The following is a 23,008-nucleotide window of genomic DNA, read 5'->3' as shown; positions in this document are numbered from 1 at the left end:
ACTGCCAATACGCGTTACACCGAATCCACAGTTTTCACAGGAACAGGTGTGAGCTCCACAGCATGAGAGCGGTGTTGTGGCTAACGCTGAGGTAGCTAAAGCAACAGAACAAAGAAACTAGAGAGGAGCACTGGAACAACACAGACCTGACCCTTTATGAAGGTAATAAGAGACATTAAATTGGACAGGACAAGTTATTATGCCTTCCAATCCTTCCTATTACCACATACATGCATGGCTTTGTATTATAACTTAATTCAGTCGGTGACAGGTGGTTATATAAGATTGTTACGGGTTTGTATGCAGATAAGAGTTTCAAAGAGTGTCCAATAGGTAAAATGTTTTGCTGTGTTGTACCATATGGTCCTGTTCCTTTATGCACACGTACGAATGTCCTATATGTACACAGCACAGGGGCTCAAATGCAGCATATGTGGCACTTTAATTTTGTTTGCTGTCGTGGACATAAACATGGACATTAGTATTTTGTCTTGTGGGTTTCCCGGGAGACAGGAATTAGATCAACCATTTATCTACAATATGACAACATCCAACTCCCATGATGCTCTGTGGCACAACCCCAATACACCACATCTCCTCCCCACCTACTTTAATTGTCCCCACTATGAACAACAGTCCTGAGAAGGTGACTTTAAACCCCTAGGTGACGACTGCTGGGTCAGGGTGTCACCTAGTAACAGTTCTGGACCACTCACGACTTGTGGTTCTGTCGGTGTTGCTTTTGTCAACAGTAACTGATCTGTGTGGCTTTTCCAGACTACGGCCTCTGCAGTCTGGACAATGTAGGACACAGGACCAGTCTGAGCAATGACTGTAGCAGGAACCCACTTTGGTCCGTTGAGGTAGTTCCTAGCTAAGACAGTTTCTCCAGGATTGAAAGCTCTGTCCTTTGCTCTCAGTTCACAACGTTTGACTTGACTCTCCTGTTGACGTAGGACTGTCTCCTTTGAGTTTGGATGTTTGAGTAGGTCGAAACTTGTGCGTAGCTCTCTCTTCATGAGTAGCAATGCAGGCAAATTCCTCGTGGTTGCATGAGGCATGTTCCTGTAGGATAGCAGGAAGCTGTTCTAACGTTGGTGCAGTGTCCCTTGACCCTGAGATGTGTCATGGTCTGTACGAACCTCTCCGCCAGCCCATTGGTTGATGGATGATATGGTGTGGACCTGATGAGTTGTACGCCATTCACCTGTAGGAAATTAGCCATTTCTTGAAACACTAGCTGTGGTCCGTTGTCGCCAATGAGTTGGAGTGGAAATCTGAACCGACTAAACACTTCTCCAATATTCTCAATGGACTTCTCTGCAGTAGTAGACCTCATGATGGCAACCTCTGGCCAATTGCTATCAGCCGGTTCAGATCGGTTTAAGGAACACATTTAAGCACATTTAAGAAACTTGACAAAAAAACATTATTTTCTTAGTATTTCATTACTTTAACAGTACGTTTCCTAAAACATGGTTACATTTCATTTCAATTTTGGTAATGTTCTAGGAACGTTCTCAGACTGGTTCAGAGAACGTTACGAAACAATGTTCTTCTGTGGGAATTTAAGTACTTCAGCATACCGTTTCCTACAGGTGTCCTCATCGTTCTATTTCAAGTCATGTTCTCAAATTGTTCTGAGAATGTTAAGGAAACTTTCCAGAAAAAACACCAGAAAACTTTAGTAATGTTCAAAGAACATTCAGTTCTAAGCATCAACAAAACTCTCCTTATCCTCTATCTTTTTAAACCTCTTTGGGCTAGGGGGCGGTATTTTGACGTCCGGATGAAAAGCGTGCCCAAAGTAAACTGCCTGCTACTCAGGCCCATAATTGGTAGATTTGGATAGAAAACACTCAAAAGTTTCTAAAACTGTTAAAATAATGTCTGTGAGTACAAAAGAACTGAAGTGGCAGGCGAAACCCCGAGGACAAACCATCCCCCCCCAAAACAATTCAGCATAACACTGATTTCAATGGCTGGCACTTTTATTATAGGGTGAAATCCTCCCTGATTGCAGTTCCTAGGGCTTCCACTAGATGTCAACGGTCTTTAGAAAGAGTTTCAGGCTGGTTTTTGGAAAAATTAGGGAGAAGTTGTAGTTTTTCTAAATGGCTCCCATTTTGGCTGTGGTGTTTCCAAGCGGGTGGAGGAAAGCGCGTTCTTTGTTATTTATCTCCGGTAAAGACAATAACGATTCTCCGTCTTAAATTTGATCATTTATTCGCGTATTAGGGTACCTAAGGTTTGATTATAAACGTTGATTGACTTGTTTGGATAAGTTTATTGGTAACGTTTGGGATTCATTTTGTATTCATTTTGAAAGAGGGAAAACGGTGGATTATTGACTGAAGCGCGCCAGCTAAACTGAGTTTTTATGGATATAAAGAAGGACATTATCGAACAAAAGGACCATTTGTAATGTAACTGAGACCTTTTGGAGTGCCAACAGAAGAAGATCTTCAAAGGTAAGGCATATATTATATCGCTATTTCTGACTTCCGTGTCGCAACTGCCTGGTTGAAATATGATTGTCATGCATTTGTATGCGGGGCGCTGTCCTCAGATAATAGCATGGTTTGCTTTCGCCGTAAAGCCTTTTTGAAATCTGACACCTTGGCTGGATTAACAAAAAGTTACGCTTTATTTTGATGTATAACACATATATTTTCAAGAATGTTAAATATTTGAATTTAGTATTTTTGAATTTCGCTCTCTGCAATTTCACCGGATGTTGGCCAGGTGGGACGCTACCGTCCCACGTATCCGTAAGAAGTGTTAAGTGTGTTCAGGTGTGTGGGACGCGTCCACTAATTGGCCACACCTGATCTTAATGAGTGCTTGTTTCCTTTGAAATTGGGTCTGTTTGAATAGACTAAAGTGAACAGCTTTGTATGCATAAAAAATCATGGCATGTCTGCTCCATCCAAGAGGTGCAATGGACTAATTTAATGGATAGAGAACAGAAGATTATAGGTTTGAATCTCACTGATGCCATTACATGATTAATTCTTAATGAAAATAATTTCCATGTGTCCTATCTGTGCTTAGAGTTCCAAAAGGTTATCCCAAAATAAGCTAGCAGTGTATTAAAAGTCTTATTGAAACATTCAGGTACATTTTTAAAGATTTTTTTTTTTTAATGTTTTAAAACTTCTTATGGCTGCAGTCCCATTAACGGGATCGATGCTAAAACAAAGTGACTTTGCATAGCCACATCGTTTCAACAGAAATACTCATCATAAATATAGATGATAATACAAGTTATACACATGGAATTATAGATATACCTCTCCTTAATGCAACCGCTGTGTCAGATTTAAAAAAAACTTTACGGAAAAAGAAACCCACGCTATAATCTGAGACGGCGCTCAAAAGTAAAACACCATAGCCGCAAAGATGGCGTCAACATAAACAAGAAAATACATGATAAATATTCCCTTACCTTTGATGATCTACATCAGAAAGCACACCAGGAATCCCAGGTCCACAATAAATGTTTGTTTTGTTTGAAAAAATCCGTTATTTATGTCCAAATACCTTCTTTTGTTAGCGCGTCTGGTATACATATCCAAATGCTAATTCTGGTCAGTGTTATATCGGACAAAAACTTCAAAAAGTGATATTACCGGTCGAAGAAACATTTCAAACAGAATCAATCAGTACAGAATCAATCATTAGGATGTTTTTAACATATAGCTTCAATAAAGTTCCAACCGGAGTATTCTTTCTTGTCTTCGTGAGCAATGGAACGCAAGTGACTACCATGAGGAATAAGCATGATCAGAAAATGGCTGCTTGATGGACACCTGACTGATTCTGCTATCATTCACTCCCACAACACCATAGAAGTCTCATTATAATTTCTATTGATGGTTGACATCTAGTGGAACCCCTAGGCAGTGCACAATCATTCATATCTCAAGGGGATTTCATTGGGGACTGGTGAAAACATACAAGCTCAGATTTCTGACTTCCTGTTTTGATTTCAACTCAGGATTTTGCCTGCCAATATGAGTTCTGTTAATCTCACAGACATAATTCAAACAGTTTTAGAAACTTTAGAGTGTTTTCTATCCAATACTAATAATAATATGCAAATATTAGCATCTATGACTGAGGAGCAGGCTGTTTGATATGGGCACCTTTCATCCAAGCTACTCAATACTGCCCCTTCAGCCATAAGAAGTTAAATAACCTATAATTTCCGTTCTCAGAGCGTTAATTAAGCTTCCCAGGAAACTTTCAAAGAACCAGATTAAAACATTCTCAGAACCTCCCTGCAACCTAAAAATAAATGTTTCCAGAACAGGCTAAATGTTCACTTCTGTTCTCAGAACATTTAAAAAAACGTTCCGTTTTACCAGTCAGGAAACGTATGGCTTCCTTCCCAGAACTAATGGGGAACCAAAAATGTATGTTCCCACAACTTCCAAGGAACTAAATGTACTAGCTGGGTGGTTTCCTCAGTGAAGGCAGAATGATAACTCTCCTCCCCCACAGCAGACAATTGGACTGTACTGACAGCTCAGTTCTCTTGGAAAGGTAAGGTTTCAGTTTCGGGGGTATCTCGTTTGCCTTTAATGATAATGTCCATCACTTAAGATAACACATTTCTCCACACTGGTGCCACTTTCCACTTGTCTGAAGTAGATGTCAACTTGGCATGACTCTGGTTAAACCACAGTTAGTGGCAATCTGGAAAGTCCATCTGCGTTGCAGTTCAAACTTGCAGTACTTGATGTCGTAGGTGTGTGCTGACAACAACAACGCCCACCTTTGCATTCTGCTTGCAGAAAGTGACGGAATTCCGGTATCCGGTCCAAAGATGCTCGTCAGCATTGTTCTGTCCATTTCCATGTTTTGTCCTGACAAAGAAACTGATGCAGCGGTTTCAGCGGTTTCGTTGCTAAACTCGGAATAAAGCGTCTATTCAGTAACCCCAGGAAAGAACGCAGTTGGCTGACGCTCTGAGGAGCTGGGGCGTCCAAGATAGCGTTGACCTTGGATTGAGCCTTGTGAAGGACCGTTGCATGGATGACGTGACCGAGGTATTCAACTGATGATTGACATTTGTCCTTACGAACTTGCAGTTCATAATCTTTTAATCTCTGTAAGGTCGCATCCAAGTTCTGGAGATGGTCCTCTTCATCCTTTCCAGTAAAGAGGATGTCATCCAAGTAGCATTGTACTCCTGGCAATCCACTCAAGATCTGGAACATTGCCCTCTGGAACAGCGCTGGCGCACTTGTGAATCGAAACGGTAATCGACAGTACCTGAAAGGCCCCTTTTGTGTCCTTTGACTTTTCATCCACGTGCATCTGCAAGCAGGCTTGTCAGAGGTCGATTTTGCTTAACTTTTGATTGTCAGCTAAACCCTCAAAAAGGTTGTCTATGTGTGGTAGCGGATACTGCTCAGCGGACCACACAGGGTTAACTGTGACTTTAAAGTCTCCACATATCCTGATTCCACCATCCTTCTTAAGGACTGGTATGATGGGTGTTGCCCATTCACTCACGCTGACAGTTCTTTGTTTTTACTAAAGTGTCCAAGTCAGCCTCGACTTTTGGTCTGAAAGCATAAGGTACGGGCTGTGCTTTCAGAAATGTTGGTTTGCTGTCTGACTTAATGCTTAGCTTCACTGTAATGTCTTTAATGCTACCCAGCTTTCCATGAAAGATTTCTCCATATTTCTTTAACCTCTACAGGATGGGTGTCCCTAAACTGAGACGGTTGTTGCTAACGTGCGCTAATGTGACTAGAATGACGTTGTATACAACAACCAACTTTCCGGGACATAGACATGTCTTATATGGGCTGAAAGCTTAAATTCTTGTTAATCTAACTGCAGTGTCCAATTAGCATTAGCTATTATATAGCATTTTTGTATGTTCTCTATAGTTATGTACTTGACAATGTATCAATTGACCAATTCGGCACATTTGGGCAAACTCCTGACAGACTTGATACAAAATATTGTGCAGTAATTTAATTCTTCACAGGATCAGTTTGAAACTTTGCACACACACTGCTGACATCTGGTGGCCAAACTCTAAATTACACCTAGACTCCTATCTGAAAGTCTCTTGCATTTCAAAATGATTTTAAAAAGTAAAACAAATTACATCATGTTTTTTGTTGTTGTTGTATTATCTTTTACCATATCTAATGTGTTATATTCTCCTACATTAAATTCACATTTCCACAAACTTCAAAATGTTTTCTTTCAAATGGTATCAAGAATATGCAAATCGTTGCTTCAGGTCCTGAGCTACAGGCAGTTAGATTTGGGTAGGTCATTTTAGGCTAAAAAAATAGAAAAGGTACGAGGTTTTTAAGATAGTGGGTAGGCCTGTGTTTCCATGTGTCATTGTACACACTGATGGCTAGTCCAGTGTGATCTACTCCAACCAAGAACATCCCAGTAGTGATGGATAGTCTTCTTTCACAACATAGAGTGGCAGCTTTTCAGTTTGTGCTCATTAATATCATTTGCAAAAACAAAATGTTAAAACTGTTCTGTATATCCGCTCCACTGCTCCATACTTTCATTAAATGGTCCAATGTTTCCAACAACTCCATACATTTTTTGTTTCTCAATAGGCTCCTGATTGTCACTCTATTCCACGTTGGTGTACCGTAATTTAATTGAAATGATGTGGAAACAACATTGATTCAACCAGTGTGTGGGCAATGGGTCACTTCAATATTGTCCTTAACCAAGGCAATATTTCCCTCAGTCATGTGATCTTCACTCACTGACGTTTCATCCTCAAGTTCATTCATTTAGCAGTTTTTTTCAAATAAATGTCCTTTCCTTCACTGTACCCAGCTAGCACAGTGGATCTGGGCCGATTCCATCTGAGAGTCGGGGCACTCGGCCGACGTCATGTGGCACGAGTCTGGGCCTCCTTCGGCAGTATCACTTATTGCTAGGATGCGGGGATTGCGCTTGGGCCGATTCCGGTGTGAGTTATCTAGCCCAAATGTATTACTTGGGGCTCGGGACCATTATGGCTACTCTTTGGCAGATGATTACATGGGCTGCTTTATATAATTAACATTTCATTATTTATTTTTCCATATTTTCTCATTGTTTCTGTGATCAAAAAATAAAATTAACATTTAAATAAAATTATTTAAGAGTCCTGTTTAAGTACTATTTTAGTATTTTGATACTTTGTGCAAGGCAATTGATAAGCACAAAAAACTTGGATGGGGCATCCCGAGTGGCGCAGCAGTCTAAGGCAGTGCAAATCGGATCGGAATTGATGCTACAGATGCTGGTTTGATACCAGTGCCAGCCGCAACCGGGAGACTCATGAGGCGACGCATGGGTTTGGCCCGGCCGGGATGTCCTTGTCCCATCGCGCTGTAGCGACCCCTGTGGCGTGCCAGGCGCATGCCCGCTGACATGGTCACCAGGTGTACCGAGTCCGACACCAATTCCGGTCCGATTCAATCAGTTCAGGCCCCTCGGAAGAGGGCCGCTTCTGGGCCGACTCCTCATTACTAGCTGGGTATATTCCTCCCTTTTTAATCACGTTGTTTTCCTGCTTTTCATCCATCCCGAATCCTTTTCTTCCATGCATGACAATGCTAACCTCTCTCTTAACTAGCTAGACTCTGCATTTGCCTCTGTTAGTAATACGCTGTGCTAACATTAACTTAGACTGTACCACGGGATATAACATTTTTAAACTTGTAAAAACCGACTTCTTCCAGACAAAATAGTTCCTGTAGGTTCAGACTTACTCGTCGCCAATCTTTTGTTATGTCTTTTGGGTTTCATAACCACGTCTTTATAACGATTAAATGATGAGACAGGAATTAGTTCAACCATTTATCTAGAACGTGATCATCTACCAACATCCAACTCCCATGATGCTCTGATGGGATAACCCCAATACACCACATCTCCTCCCCACCTACTTAAATTGTCCACATTATGAACAACAATTATGTACAACCTTACAAGTCCAAGCGTCTTGGTGCCCGCCTATCTCTCATAGGGTAACGGCTTGCCAACCTGCAACAATGTCTCTTGACTGTGGCGTTAACTCCGGTGTAGGCATGTGAGTAGCCTATGTCACAGTCTCATCATACACTTGTGTGGGTGCGGCTGAGTCAGTGTCCTGAGAAGGTGACTGTGAGCCCTTAGGTGACAACTGCTGGGTCATAGAGTGCAGGTCAGGCCTGCAGATGAATCTGTCCCCAAGGGGAAAACAGTTTGCCTGAATATACAAAATGTAACATGAAACTTGACCTAGGAGAATTACTTATTGTGATGGATAATGTCAGAGATTCAAGGCACAGATATGTGATGGTGCTAGTATCACACTAGTAGTTTTCTCTTTTCAAGAGAAAAGGTTTAGCCTATAGTTGACGCTTGAATTGTGCTATGAAGATTCTAGTCTTACTATATTAACTGTCTGGTAGTTTCTCAAACCATAGATGTTTTACTGCTACTGCTCCTCCTATGTGTTTGCTTCAGCCCAATGGAACTCTGAGGAGATGGTGTATCTTTATCTATGACGGTCTTTGTTGGGGCATACTCAAATACAGCATTGACAGGATATCAATGCCTGCTCCAAAGTTTATTTATACATTGCCATCCCAGCTAGCACATTTGGTTCCTTGGAAGTTGAGGGAACGTTTGTTTTTGGTTTCACATTGGTTGTTGGAATGAAGCCATACGTTTCCTGACCGGTAAAACTGAACGTTTTTTAAACATTCTCAGAACAGAAATGAACATTTTGCCTGTTCTAGGAACATTTATTTTTAGGTTGCAGAGAGGTTCTGAGAATGTTTTATTCTGGTTCCTTTCAAGTTTTCCTGGTAGGTTTTATTAATGCTGTGAGAATGTAAATTATAGGTTATTTTGAGGTTTTTGAATAATTTCTTTAAACATTTCACTGAATGTTAAAATAAGACTTTTAATAACACTGCTAGCTAATTTTGGATTAACTTTTTTGAACTCCAAGCACAGATAGGACACATGGAAATGAATTTCCATAGGCATTAATCATGCAAACACATGTATTTTTTATTGTGAGATGGCATCAGTGAAATTCAAACCTATAATTATCTATTCTCCATCCATGGAATTAGTCCACTGCGCCACCAGAATGGAGCTAGCATGCAATATTTTTTTACACATACAAAGCAGTTCATTTTAATCTATTCAAACAGACCCCATTTCAAAGGGAAAATTGATTGGAAAATTGGATTTCCGGAGTTCCAAATTAAGCAGCAGCAGCTGAAAAGATGAGCTCCTACAAATATTGAAATTTAAATGTTTTTTTAGAGTAAAGTACATCGAAAAAAAATCAAAAGAAAACTGCAAACTGAATAGGAGACCAAACAAGCAGCAAACAAAGAAGAAAGGCTTTTGAAAAAGTAACAATTTTTCATAAAATTATACCGTTTTCTTAGCTAGCTAAGTTGTTTACCTGTTGCTAGGCAGTTGCTAGGGACATTCCTGAAAGAAGCTAGCTAGCTAACAAGGAGTGTCTAGTTGGCAGAAGAGAAGAAGGGACAAAGAAGGGACAAAGTGGGACAAAATAAGGACAGAAGAAAAGGGAAAGGGGACATTAAGGTGAAGCAGTCCTCTAAAGACACAAAAGACAATAATACAAGAAACAACACTTCTATTGCCTCTCCCTCTACGATACGCACTTCCGGTTTGGTTTGGAGCGAGTAGTTGCATTCCGCTTTGCTCCACAGGTAGTATTACAGGTAGTATTACATTTCATTTCATTACAGTACAACAGTTTGATTTGTTTGATCTTAGCTGGCTACATAGCCGTCTTTGTATCCAAGATAATTGTGTAGTCTAGAGTAATTGTCGAGGTTACCTAGCCAGTTAGAGGTTACCTAGCCAGCTACACTTTCAAACAAAGTCAACAACGCAGCCACTGCTAGCTAGCCTATTTCACCAGCCAGCAGTACTATATCATTTTAGTCAATAAGATTTTTTGCAACGTAAGCTTAACTTTCTGAACATTCGAGACGTGTAGTCCACTTGTCATTCCAATCTCCTTTGCATTAGCGTAGCCTCTTCTGTAGCCTGTCAACTATGTGTCTGTCTATCCCTGTTCTCTCCTCTCTGCACAGACCATACAAACGCTTCACACCGCGTGGCCGCTGCTACTCTAACCTGGTGGTCCCAGCGCGCACGACCCACGTGGAGTTCCAGGTCTCAGGCAGCCTCTGGAACTGCCGATCTGCGGCCAACAAGGCAGAGTTCATCTCAGCCTATGCTTCCCTCCAGTCCCTCGACTTCTTGGCACTGACGGAAACATGGATTACCACTGATAACACTGCTACTCCTACTGCTCTCTCCTCGTCTGCCCACGTGTTCTCGCACACCCCGAGAGCTTCTGGTCAGCGGGGTGGTGGCACTGGGATCCTCATCTCTCCCAAGTGGACATTCTCTCTTTCTCCCCTGACCCATCTGTCTATCGCCTCCTTTGAATTCCATGCTGTCACAGTTACCAGCCCTTTCAAGCTTAACATCCTTATCATTTATCGCCCTCCAGGTTCCCTTGGAGAGTTCATCAATGAGCTTGACGCCCTGATAAGTTCCTTTCCTGAGGATGGCTCACCTCTCACAGTTCTGGGTGACTTTAACCTCCCCACGTCTACCTTTGACTCATTCCTCTCTGCCTCCTTCTTTCCACTCCTCTCCTCTTTTGACCTCACCCTCTCACCTTCCCCCCCTACTCACAAGGCAGGCAATACGCTTGACCTCATCTTTACTAGATGCTGTTCTTCCACTAATCTCATTGCAACTCCCCTCCAAGTCTCCGACCACTACCTTGTATCCTTTTCCCTCTCGCTCTCATCCAACACTTCCCACACTGCCCCTACTCGGATGGTATCGCGCCGTCCCAACCTTCGCTCTCTCTCCCCCGCTACTCTCTCCTCTTCCATCCTATCATCTCTTCCCTCTGCTCAAACCTTCTCCAACCTATCTCCTGATTCTGCCTCCTCAACCCTCCTCTCCTCCCTTTCTGCATCCTTTGACTCTCTATGTCCCCTATCCTCCAGGCCGGCTCGGTCCTCCCCTCCTGCTCCGTGGCTCGACGACTCATTGCGAGCTCACAGAACAGGGCTCCGGGCAGCCGAGCGGAAATGGAGAAAAACTCGCCTCCCTGCGGACCTGGCATCCTTTCACTCCCTCCTCTCTACATTCTCCTCTTCTGTCTCTGCTGCTAAAGCCAATTTCTACCACTCTAAATTCCAAGCATCTGCCTCTAACCCTAGGAAGCTCTTTGCCACCTTCTCCTCCCTCCTGAATCCTCCTCCTCCTCCTCCCCCCTCCTCCCTCTCTGCTGATGACTTCGTCAACCATTTTGAAAAGAAGGTCGACGACATCCGATCCTCGTTTGCTAAGTCAAACGACACCGCTGGTTCTGCTCACACTGCCCTACCCTGTGCTTTGACCTCTTTCTCCCCTCTCTCTCCAGATGAAATCTCGCGTCTTGTGACGGCCGGCCGCCCAACAACCTGCCCGCTTGACCCTATCCCCTCCTCTCTTCTCCAGACCATTTCCGGAGACCTTCTCCCTTACCTCACCTCGCTCATCAACTCATCCTTGACCGCTGGCTACGTCCCTTCCGTCTTCAAGAGAGCGAGAGTTGCACCCCTTCTGAAAAAACCTACACTCGATCCCTCCGATGTCAACAACTACAGACCAGTATCCCTTCTTTCTTTTCTCTCCAAAACTCTTGAACGTGCCGTCCTTGGCCAGCTCTCCTGCTATCTCTCTCAGAATGACCTTCTTGATCCAAATCAGTCAGGTTTCAAGACTAGTCATTCAACTGAGACTGCTCTTCTCTGTGTCACGGAGGCGCTCCGCACTGCTAAAGCTAACTCTCTCTCCTCTGCTCTCATCCTTCTAGACCTATCGGCTGCCTTTGATACTGTGAACCATCAGATCCTCCTCTCCACCCTCTCCGAGCTGGGCATCTCCGGCGCGGCCCACGCTTGGATTGCGTCCTACCTGACAGGTCGCTCCTACCAGGTGGCGTGGCGAGAATCTGTCTCCGCACCACGTGCTCTCACCACTGGTGTCCCCCAGGGCTCTGTTCTAGGCCCTCTCCTATTCTCGCTATACACCAAGTCACTTGGCTCTGTCATATCCTCACATGGTCTCTCCTATCATTGCTATGCAGACGACACACAATTAATCTTCTCCTTTCCCCCCCTCTGATAACCAGGTGGTGAATCGCATCTCTGCATGTCTGGCAGACATATCAGTGTGGATGACGGATCACCACCTCAAGCTGAACCTCGGCAAGACGGAGCTGCTCTTCCTCCCGGGGAAGGACTGCCCGTTCCATGATCTCGCCATCACGGTTGACAACTCCATTGTGTCCTCCTCCCAGAGTGCTAAGAACCTTGGCGTGATCCTGGACAACACCCTGTCGTTCTCAACTAACATCAAGGCGGTGACCCGTTCCTGTAGGTTCATGCTCTACAACATTCGCAGAGTACGACCCTGCCTCACGCAGGAAGCGGCGCAGGTCCTAATCCAGGCACTTGTCATCTCCCGTCTGGATTACTGCAACTCGCTGTTGGCTGGGCTCCCTGCCTGTGCCATTAAACCCCTACAACTCATCCAGAACGCCGCAGCCCGTCTGGTGTTCAACTTTCCCAAGTTCTCTCACGTCACCCCGCTCCTCCGCTCTCTCCACTGGCTTCCAGTTGAAGCTCGCATCCGCTACAAGACCATGGTGCTTGCCTACGGAGCTGTGAGGGGAACGGCACCTCCGTACCTTCAGGCTCTGATCAGGCCCTACACCCAAACAAGGGCACTGCGTTCATCCACCTCTGGCCTGCTCGCCTCCCTACCTCTGAGGAAGTACAGTTCCCGCTCAGCCCAGTCAAAACTGTTCGCTGCTCTGGCACCCCAATGGTGGAACAAACTCCCTCACGACGCCAGGTCAGCGGAGTCAATCACCACCTTCCGGAGACACCTGAAACCCCACCTCTTTAAGGAATACCTAGGATAGGATAAAGTAATCCTTCTAACCCCCCCCCCTTAAAAGAGTTAGATGCACTATTGTAAAGTGGTTGTTCCACTGGATATCATAAGGTGAATGCACCAATTTGTAAGTCGCTCTGGATAAGAGCGTCTGCTAAATGACTTAAATGTAAATGTAAATGGAAAAGGCACTCATTAAGATCAATTGTGACCAATTAATGGGCACGGCAAAAACACTTCAACACACTTAACAAGATAGAGAGTTTTGCTGATGCTGATAATGGAATTAATGTTTTTAAATAACATTCTTTGAACGTACTCTGACCATTACTTCAGTTTTCTTGTGTTTTTTATGGAACGTTTTCTTAACGCTCTGAGAAAGGAATGTATGTTTTTAAATAACATTCTTAGAACTTTCTCTGAATGTTACAAAAGATTTCTTCTGTTTTTTTATGGAATGTTTTCTTAAAGGGATAGTTCACCCAAATTACAAAATGACATATTAGTTTCCTTACCCTGTAAGCAGTCTATGGACAAGGTATGACAGCAATCCATGCATTGGTTTAGTTTCCATGGCACTGTTTCCACATGCTAATGTTTTAGCATTTGTAGCCAAATCCCATTCAAGTAATGGAACCGATATTAACATTTTTCACGCAATTCTCAAAACATCTATGAGTGACTTTGTTGAGCTTCACAATCAATTTTTGATACTTTTGGATGATTTGGACATGAAGCACAAAAAAATGCTTATATCGGTCCCATGACTTGAAAAGGATTTATGCCACACATGTTAAAACATGAACATGTGGAAACAGTGCCAGGGAACCTAAACCAAAGCATGGATTGCTGTCATACCTTGTCCACAGACTACTTACAGGGTAAGGAAACCAATGTGTCTTTTTGTAATACCAAGAAAATAATGTTTTTGTTGTCAAGTTCCTTAAATGTGCTGAGACTGTATCAAAGCCAAGCAACTATCCTTCACCATTCCCAGAAAGTTGTGGGAAGGTTGTACGCAAAATAACACATGGTTCTGAGAAAGTTATGTGCTAGCTGGAACTGCTGATAAAAGGTGTTTTTGTAACGCTTATTCAAATGATCATGGATAGTTTGCACAAAGAATTGGGGAGTTGTTTGTGTGTGCAGGGAGTAGTAAGGGATCTATTCAGTGAGCCGGGTGTATCAGCCATGTTGTATCTGAATTATATCTGAATGCATGCAGCTAAGGCTTTCCTGTCACAACAATGCCGGGAAAGATATCACGGCCATGCTAGGGCATTGCTGTTGCTGAGATACTATCAGGGTTGTATGATAGTGGATCTCATTTAATTTCAGTTTGCAACAATATGGTTTGCCAGCTGGAGAAACTCACTGACGAATGAAATTTGTCTCAATCTGTCTCCTTACCCTTCCTTACGCCTGATACTATTTAGGTCCTAAAACTGTTACTGTAATTGGTACAGGTGCCCTCCCTGACATTGTTCTTAGCTGTGAAGGCTGTTGGCCAGCAGGATCTTCCACAATCCTCCATCCCTCGCTGACTCTCTCTTTGAAATCTGACCTTTAATCCCCACACGTCTATCCCTGGCACTGCCCTCCTCCAGATGTTCAGTCTGCCGTAATGAGACTTTTGCTCCTAATACTAACACTACCTCCCTCCCCTCCCCCCAGAACTTCTACTACAACAATCCCAACCCCTGTACTTGAAATACCGACGCACAAGTGTAGCCCATCCAATCACACACAACCCCTACCCTCACCTCGGTTAACAATGCAAAAAAACTATATTTTCATCATAGCAGCATGCACTAAGCACCGCTAATTACCAAGATCAAAGGTTACTTGTGTTCCTTCTGCCAGATACATATCATTCTTCCATTTGAGCTTCTACAGATGTACAATTACAATAACCCAAACAAGGATGTGATATGTCTGACAGGCTTTGTTATGACTGCCTTATGTTTGATCACACATTTTCTGTCTTACACTCAAACCCCCTGTCTGTTTTTATTTTCCACCTGTTACTGCGGTGAGGAGTGGTCCTTTACTGTGGGTCCCCATCCCCCGGTCTTTACCCTCTTGTACAGCCAACAGACTCTCACTCACACATCTGTAAATTAGCCAGGTTTGTCTGGCTAGCATGTTAGCAAAGCAGGATACAGTAAGTTGACCCTGGATAATAATCTAAGGTCAGTTTTTCATTGTTCCCCCTAATGGTTAAGGTTTGATTTGGGAAGGGTAAGCTGATCCTAGATCTGTGCTTAAGGGCAACTTCTACCCATAGCCGTATTAACTACAAGAAATACTGTTTTATACTCCCATTACTTCCCATCTTAATGTGACTTCTCAAGCAAATGACATTCCTGCTTTTTAATTAATCGTCATGCAAAACACGGACATACCATGGCATGTGACATCCATGCACAAAACAATTGACATAAAATCACATTGTTCTCTTGTTACTAGACAACCATGAGCACTGTCGTTTCCCGGCTGACATGTTTTTGCTGTCTGTCGCCTCACAGCAACATAGAAAATGAACATTCATCAGAGTCCCATTGAGTATTGCAGTTTCCATAGCAACGGGGACAGAGTGATGGAGAGTGGGCGAGAGTGATGGGGAGTGTGTAAAGGAGTAGGTGAGGTAGGAGTCGAAACAATGTGTGTGTGCGTGGGTGTGTGCATATGTGTGTGTGTGTGTGAGAGAGAGACAGAGAGAGGAGGATGAGTGGGAGAGAGAGAGAGAGAGAGAGAGAGAGAGAGAGAGAGAGAGAAGAGGATGCGAGAGAGACAGAGACTGACTGTCTGTGTGAGGGGCGGCTGTTTTTTCGCCGTGAAACCTTCTATTCGATAACACCCATTCATGCATTTTTCTGTCTCTTTTTTTTCTCCCAGGTGGATGGAGTGACAATGACGCTGTCTGCCTGACTATCTGTGCATCTCCTCATTATCATTCCCCCCCCCCCTCCCCCTCTCCCCCTCTCTCCATCCAATCCCCTAGTCCTATCTACCACCCCCCTGTACACCACACACAAAGCCAAACAACCACCACCACCCATCTCTAACAACGTCACACACACATATAGACACACACATATAGACACACACACATTCGCACACACACTACTCTTGTCTCCTGGAAAGGGATTTAAAGATTCGCAGCCTCTCATTTGTAATCAGATGAAAGAGAGGATTATCTCAAGGTTTCCTCCATCTTGTTCACAGCCAGGATAGAGGGAGGGAGGGAGAAGGAAGAGGAGGAGACTAGTGGAAGGGAGGGCGCTGTGAATGGTGCGTGGTGAGAGAGGGGGGGTCACCTGTGGATTTGAGGGAAGGAGAAGCGCTTTCCTTTTCCTTTCCAACATCCTGGACTAACAGGGGTTCTCCTGGGATCCTGGGGGATAACTGGACTCTGACACAGAGTGATTGAGGAAGAGAGGGAGAGGAGGAGGAGAGAAAAGGAACATAAGGCACGGATCTCATATTCTTCCTGAAAGGTAAGCAGGGGTTACAACAGAGACTTTTCAGGATGAAATGGTTAAATCTCTGTGTGTGGGTGTGTGTGCATGCGTGGCTTGCATGTGTGCGCGTGTGTATGTACTGCATGCATGTGTGTGTAGGGTGGGGGGGGGGGGGATTGATGTAGGCCCTTGAGTGAGTCAATACATGCAGTCAGTCACAATCTGGCCCTAGTCTCATACAAAGTTCAGATAGTTGAGGTATTATTATTATTTAGATGTGTGTATAGCATAGCAGAAAGAATATCCATTTGTTGCATTGTGTGAGGAGGTATATTCTGAAATATTATTGTAAAAAGAAACATTATTGTAAAAAGAAAAAAGGCCACGGATTCATTCATTTGACTTCTCACATCTCTATTTTCAGACTACCACAGATCAGATGTTTTGTTCTCGTGTCAGTGGGCAAAGTGTTAGCACACCATTATCTTTTACTGAGTGGCCGCATGTTCCTACACTTTATGGCATATCATCTGCCTGTTCTGTCTATTGTCAGAAGTGACCTTTGCTTCAAACCAGCTTAGATGTAGCCAATTTACAGGAGAAAGACAACTCCGTGCTTCGGATCAACAGCAGCTTGTTAGCTGTGGGGAACATGCGGCTAGTCAGTCAGTATTAAAGAGAGGCATGCTAACACTTTGCCCACTGACACCAGGCTATACAGTGATTTCACTGCACAACATTAAATGACTTGCTGTTATCTGTCAACATTGTAAACATAGAATTGAATGGGTTTGTCTTGTCTGTAGACAATAGGATTTACATATGTTGTAATTCACTATGGAAACATTCAGCTTGTGAGCTGTCAACACAGATTCCTTCAATAAGTACACTGAATAAGGCACAGAGACCAACATGGTCTTTATCATGCATGTTATCCCAAAAGGACTGTAACTGATATTCATTATTCATTATAATATTCATATTCAGCCTGTAGAGCCCCTCACAGAGACCCTACATGTAAATAACGAGGAGGTGTACCATGGGACTGGGGTGGGATGGAGAGCCACCATGGGGTATTTGGCTCCAAGGGTAGAGCAGACTCATTGGTGATGCTTTTTAAACTGCCCCTAGAGGCCTCATATGTAAAGTAGAATAACAAAACATCAATGGACAATTAAATGCACATTTTTCAAAAGCCCATAGAAGGTACATGATCATTTATGTATTGTGTGTATATAATATAAGGGTATTTGACTTAAAGGTTATGTGATTGAGGTTCAGCACTCTAGCCGACATCGTATCATCACGCCATGTCACAAGTTAACACATCCACTACCAAAGCTTTAGAGAGCCTACATTGAAGACACCCCCTAATGCTCTCAAAGAAGACATAGACAATCCTGTGTTTCTCTTGTAATCTTATGGATCAGTGAGGGGCTGATCCAGACCTAATCTGAACGGCCTAATCTCTGCCACTGTGAGTGAGAGATACCTGACCAGTTTGCTCATGGCATGCCCCCTTCTGTAGTGGACAAAACCAATGACCCTCTGGTTTCGGCTGGCACCACAATCTGTGTACAAGAGATAATCAAGGCCTTAACGTTTAAGCTGCAGAGACCAAATGGTTGTGTCTGTGTCTCTCTTGTAAAGCAACAAAACAACTACACTAACACTTTGAAAACACTTGGGACTAGACTCAACTTCAATTATAAAAATGTAAAAAAAACACTGTGAAATTCTAGCTGTCAAGTCTGGCGTTACACTAGACTACTCCCAGCCGGATGATGACTCATCTCATAATGAAGCAATTAGCATGGTACCAGATGACTGGTTTCATCAGGGCGTCCTCATGCATAAACTGTGTTAGCTCTCCGTATCATACAATAAGAGCTTATATCCCTGAGCCATATTGTTGATGCTCTGTCTGTTTCCATTGTGTTCCAGGGCTTTCCCATGGCAGAGAGTGAGCGTCCTGTGTCTGAGTTATACCCACCAGAGGGCAGTGTTTCCCTTGACTCTGCCCTCATTACCGACCCCTTTCTACCCCTCTCCCAGAGCTCCACAGACGGGCTGACAGGTCCCCCGAGGCAGGAGGAACTCAGGAAGAGCTCCAGCGAGCATACAGCTCTATGCTCTAACAGAGACAGAAAAAATTACAGCCAGGGGCCTACTCAGGCTGTCCAGCACACCATCCAACAACACACACCTGACCATGTGGACCCCAGGACTGCTGTTCGCCCTCACAGTATGGCTGAGTCATCATACACAGCCCATCGCCATGAAGAGGGCATCACCAGCTATGGTCACCAAGCCAGCGGGGACGTGTTATCAGCCTTCGGAGAGAGCCAGGAGCCCTACCCCTCGTCATCATCCCAGAAAGACCTGAGAGGACTCGATCTGTCCAGGCTGCCTGTCCAGAGGAGTCACTCAGATACCCTCCACATGCTCAGGGAGGTCCCTGCCCCCCCACCCCGCAGTGAGACCAGCTGCCCTTTGTATCCAGGGAGAGACTACCTTTTCCAGGATGCCTCTCCTCAGGCCTTCTCCAGGTTTGCCTGCAAGCAGCCCAAGCAGCCCATGCAGGTCCAGAACTGCAACCCTGTCAACACCACCTGCAGAGGGGGAAATGGTGGAGGAGGCAGCCCCACACAGCAGCCTCAGGCCGGGAGTGTCAGGGTCGGTGCCCCTGGCCCCTCTAACACAGCCGATGAGGTCGGCGATGAGACCCAACAACAACATTCATGTGAGGAGGCCATCTGCTATTGCGCTTTTGTCCACCACCACGGGGCGTTGGAGGACACGTTTGCGGCGTACTGCCACCCCCAGCCCATCCTCGCCCCTGCCCAGCTGCTGCCACGCTTTCCAGGCACCGAAGCTAAGTTCAGGGACCAGAGGGTGCTGCCACCTCACCCGGCGCATACCCTCATCTCTCTCCCTTGCCTCATGTCCTCCGTCAGTGAGACAGGACTGGATGCCAAGCGCCTGTTGCAATGCTGCAACCTCAATTGCAACCTCAACTGCTCCTGGGCCAACACTCTGCCCCCTAGTGGAGCCCTGCAGGAGTATAGCTGTCCTAGCAGCAACAATAGAGCCACCAGGAACACAGGGACTATGACATCCCACAGGGAGCTCAGGGACGTGGGGGTGCAGACTGGGCAGATCCACGAGGCACGCCTGGCCCATATGTTCCCCCAGGTCTGCCTGGTGGAGAAGAACAGGAACGAGAATGGGAACGAGAGCGGGAATGAGACGGATACATCCCAGAAGTCCCCAGTGAAGGAGGTGAAGTGGGACGCGGAAGGGATGACGTGGGAGGTGTACGGGGCGTCTGTGGACCCTGAGGAGCTGGGTCTGGCCATCCAAAAGCACCTGGAGCTGCAGATCAAGGAGACGGCTGGCCGCGCTGCTAACCTTTCCTGCCAGGATACGGCCACGTCCAGGAAGAGCAGTAGTGGCGCCGGCGGCAGGAAGAAGAGGGGAGGGGTGATGGGCTCAATCAGGACCCCAGCCTGCTGCGCAAGCTCCAGCACGGCTGTGGACTGACAGGGGGAGACCTGAACACTGTGCTTAGTGGTCAAGATGGCTGCAGCTTTATTATGCATCAAATGTGACCCCAAAACACCAGAGACAGTGTGACCAGCCTCACGTAGTGAATAAGATCATCTGTGTGTCAGTCAGAATATTGGCATGTGTACAAGAACCTACCATCATATTGATTAAAGAGGTGAATGGACAGAGAGTGAAAGGTTGTATTTGGATGGAATTCATTCGTAATTGTACCTTCATCATCAGCATAGATGCCCAGTGATAGAACAGAGCGCTGCCACAACAGTCAAACAAAGGGATACAATTATTTCTTTATCATTTAGAGTTGATTTATTTACATGGGGGGAATAACTAGGGGTTTCTGTAAATAGACAAGCTAAAGGTTATTAACAACACAGAGTGGGAAAAGAAAGCATCAATACACCATAGACTTCTAATCACAATGGCTAGAAATATATGTCTATCTTCCTCTCATTTCTAATGCTAGGATTTAATCAAATTCTGTGTGAATGTTTGAAGCATACAGTAGTTTTTGTTTTTGCATTTCTTTTCACATTATTTCTACTGCCCCATATTCACATTGAAAATCTAGAAAAGTTATCACAATCCTGATTTAGCAGTACTTCACTTGACTGGCATAAAATAAGTCTTTAACTAACCTCAAATTCTGTGATCTCAGATGATTCATCCGACACTGTGATGCAGCTGAGAATACCGTGACATAGAGAAAGGGTTAACAGACTGGAAAACGTTGATCAAGAAAGCTGAAATCTCATCAGATATCATTCAATATATTAATGCACATAACAATAGGCCAAATAGCATATTTGTGAATAATATTTTCTTTCAATTTTTCAACTTTGTCATATGAACATTTATTGCATTTGACCCTGTACTTTAATATGTCTCTAAAACATTATGGGTAAAGGATCTAATGTGTTATATGTTCTGCATGATGATTGTCTCAAAACTACAGCCAATGTTTTAGTCATGTACTGTATCTAACCAGAGGGTTAAAGTTTAACTAGCACCACTGTAACAGTATCTTATCAATTTACTGTGCCATAAAAATGTACTGCAGTGGTAGGCCTATTGTAAAATGGATGAGTTACAACTAGCCGGTCAGTTTGATAAACCTTTCAAGTATGTCATTTCCATATTGCGTTTGAAAGAGATTTTGCTCAATCAATTATAACCAGATTTAAAGTAGCTTTTACTGTTGCTACAATGCAGGAATAACTGTTTTATCATTAAATCAGTAATATAATGTTTAAGAAAGTTATTCTTGTGTATTAAATCATTACCAAGCTTGGCATTAAAGGGCTCTTTTGTTCTTTACAGTATAATTTGAATACAATTCCTTTATCATATTTTGCCATTTCAGGTCACAGCACAGGCTGTTCATCATTGTTGGGTTTGTAGTGGAGGGCGTGATTGTCACACCCTGACCGTAGAGAGCTTTTTATGTCTCTATTTTGGTTTGGTTAGGGTGTGATTTGGGTGGGCATTCTATGTTCATTTTCTATGTTTTGTATTTCTTTGTTGTTTGGCCGGGTGTGGTTCTCAATCAGAGGCAGCTGTCTATCGTTGTCTCTGATTGAGAACCATACTTAGGTAGCTTTTTCCCACATGGTTTTTGTGGGTAGTTATTTTCTGTTTTGTGTTTCTGCATCTGACAGGACTGTTTCGTTCCTTCTCTTTGTTATTTTTGTATTTAGTGTTCAGTTGAAATAAAAGCATGAACACTTACCACGCTGCGCTTTGATTCACCTCTTCTTCAACAGACGACCGTTACAGAACTACCCACCAAAAGAGGACCAAGCAGCGTGGTTACCTGGAGAGTTGGACATGGGAGGAAATCCTGGAAGGCAAGGGACCCTGGGGACAGACGAGAGAACATCGCCGTCCTGAGGAGGTGGCACAGCGGAGCAGGCACGAGAGGCAGCCCCCAACATTTTTGGGAGGGGGCACACGAGGAGTTTGGCTCAGTCAGATTGTAGACCTGAGCCAACTCCCCGTGCTTACTGAGTGGGGCGTCGTACTGGTCAGGCACCGTGTTATGCGGTGGAGCGCACGGTGTCTCCAGTGCACGTTCACAGCCCGGTACGCTACATCGCAGCTCCTCGCATCGGCCGGGCTAGAGTGGGCATCGAGCCAGGAGGGATGGTGCCAGCTCAGCGCATCTGGTCTCCAGTGCGTCTCCTCGGCTCGGGTTATCCTGTGCCAGCCCTACGCACGGTGTCCCCGGTTCGCCAGCACAGCCCAGTGCGGTCTGTTCCAGCTCCCCATACTTGCCGGGCTACAGGGGGTATCCAGCCAGGACGAGTTGTGCTAGCTCTGCGCTCGAGACCGCCAGTGCGCCTCCACGGCCCAGTGTATCCGGTGCCTCGGCCAAGGACAAGGCCTCCTGCATGTCTCCCCAGCCTGGTGAGTCCTGTGCCTGTGCTAGGAACTATTCCTCCTGCATGTCTCCCCAGCCTGGTGAGTCCTATGCCTGCTCCCAGAGCCAGGCCTCCTGTGTGTCTCTCCACTCCAGTGGTGATCCATGGCACGAAGCCTCCAGTGATCCATGGCAAGAAGCCTCCAGTGATGATCCATGGCACGAAGCCTCCAATGGTGATCCATGGCAAGAAGCCTCCAATGGTGATCCATGGCACGAAGCCTCCAGTGATGATCCATGGCACGAAGCCTCCAGTGATGATCCATGGCACGAAACCTCCAGTGATGATCCATGGCACGAAGCCTCCAATGGTGATCCATGGCAAGAAGCCTCCAATGGTGATCCACGGCACGAAGCCTCCAGTGATGATCCATGGCACGAAGCCTCCAGTGATGATCCATGGCAAGAAGCCTCCAGAGACGGCCTCCAGCCCGGAGCCTCCAGAGACGGCCTCCAACCCGGAGCCTCCAGAGACGGCCTCCAGCCCGGAGCCTCCAGAGACGCCCTCCAGCCCGGAGCCTCCAGAGTCGCCCTCCAGCCCGGAGCCTCCAGAGTCGCCCTC

General features: G+C 44.9%; 1 protein-coding gene across 3 annotated transcripts; it reads left to right on the top strand.

The window, feature by feature from the left end:
- On the top strand, positions 1–21,755 carry LOC139570838 (GRIN2-like protein). 3 transcript variants are annotated; one of them, XM_071393068.1, is made up of 3 exons: positions 1–162; positions 15,895–16,496; positions 18,516–21,755. In XM_071393068.1, the coding sequence occupies exon 3, from the start codon at positions 18,708–18,710 to the stop codon at positions 20,001–20,003; it is 1,296 nt and encodes a 431-aa protein (XP_071249169.1). In that variant the 5' UTR covers positions 1–162; positions 15,895–16,496; positions 18,516–18,707; the 3' UTR covers positions 20,004–21,755. The 3 variants fall into 3 exon arrangements, with proteins under 3 accessions (XP_071249169.1, XP_071249167.1, XP_071249168.1); XM_071393066.1 differs by having other exon boundaries at positions 18,405–21,755; XM_071393067.1 differs by lacking the exon at positions 1–162 and having other exon boundaries at positions 15,789–16,496; positions 18,405–21,755.
- Positions 21,756–23,008: the final 1,253 nt, after the last annotated feature.

Source organism: Salvelinus alpinus, chromosome 3, assembly GCF_045679555.1.
Source record: "Salvelinus alpinus chromosome 3, SLU_Salpinus.1, whole genome shotgun sequence".
Classification (NCBI taxonomy): Eukaryota; Metazoa; Chordata; class Actinopteri; order Salmoniformes; family Salmonidae; genus Salvelinus; species Salvelinus alpinus.
The sequence above is the reverse complement of the archived record's forward strand: the minus strand, read 5'-3'. Positions and strand labels throughout refer to the sequence as shown.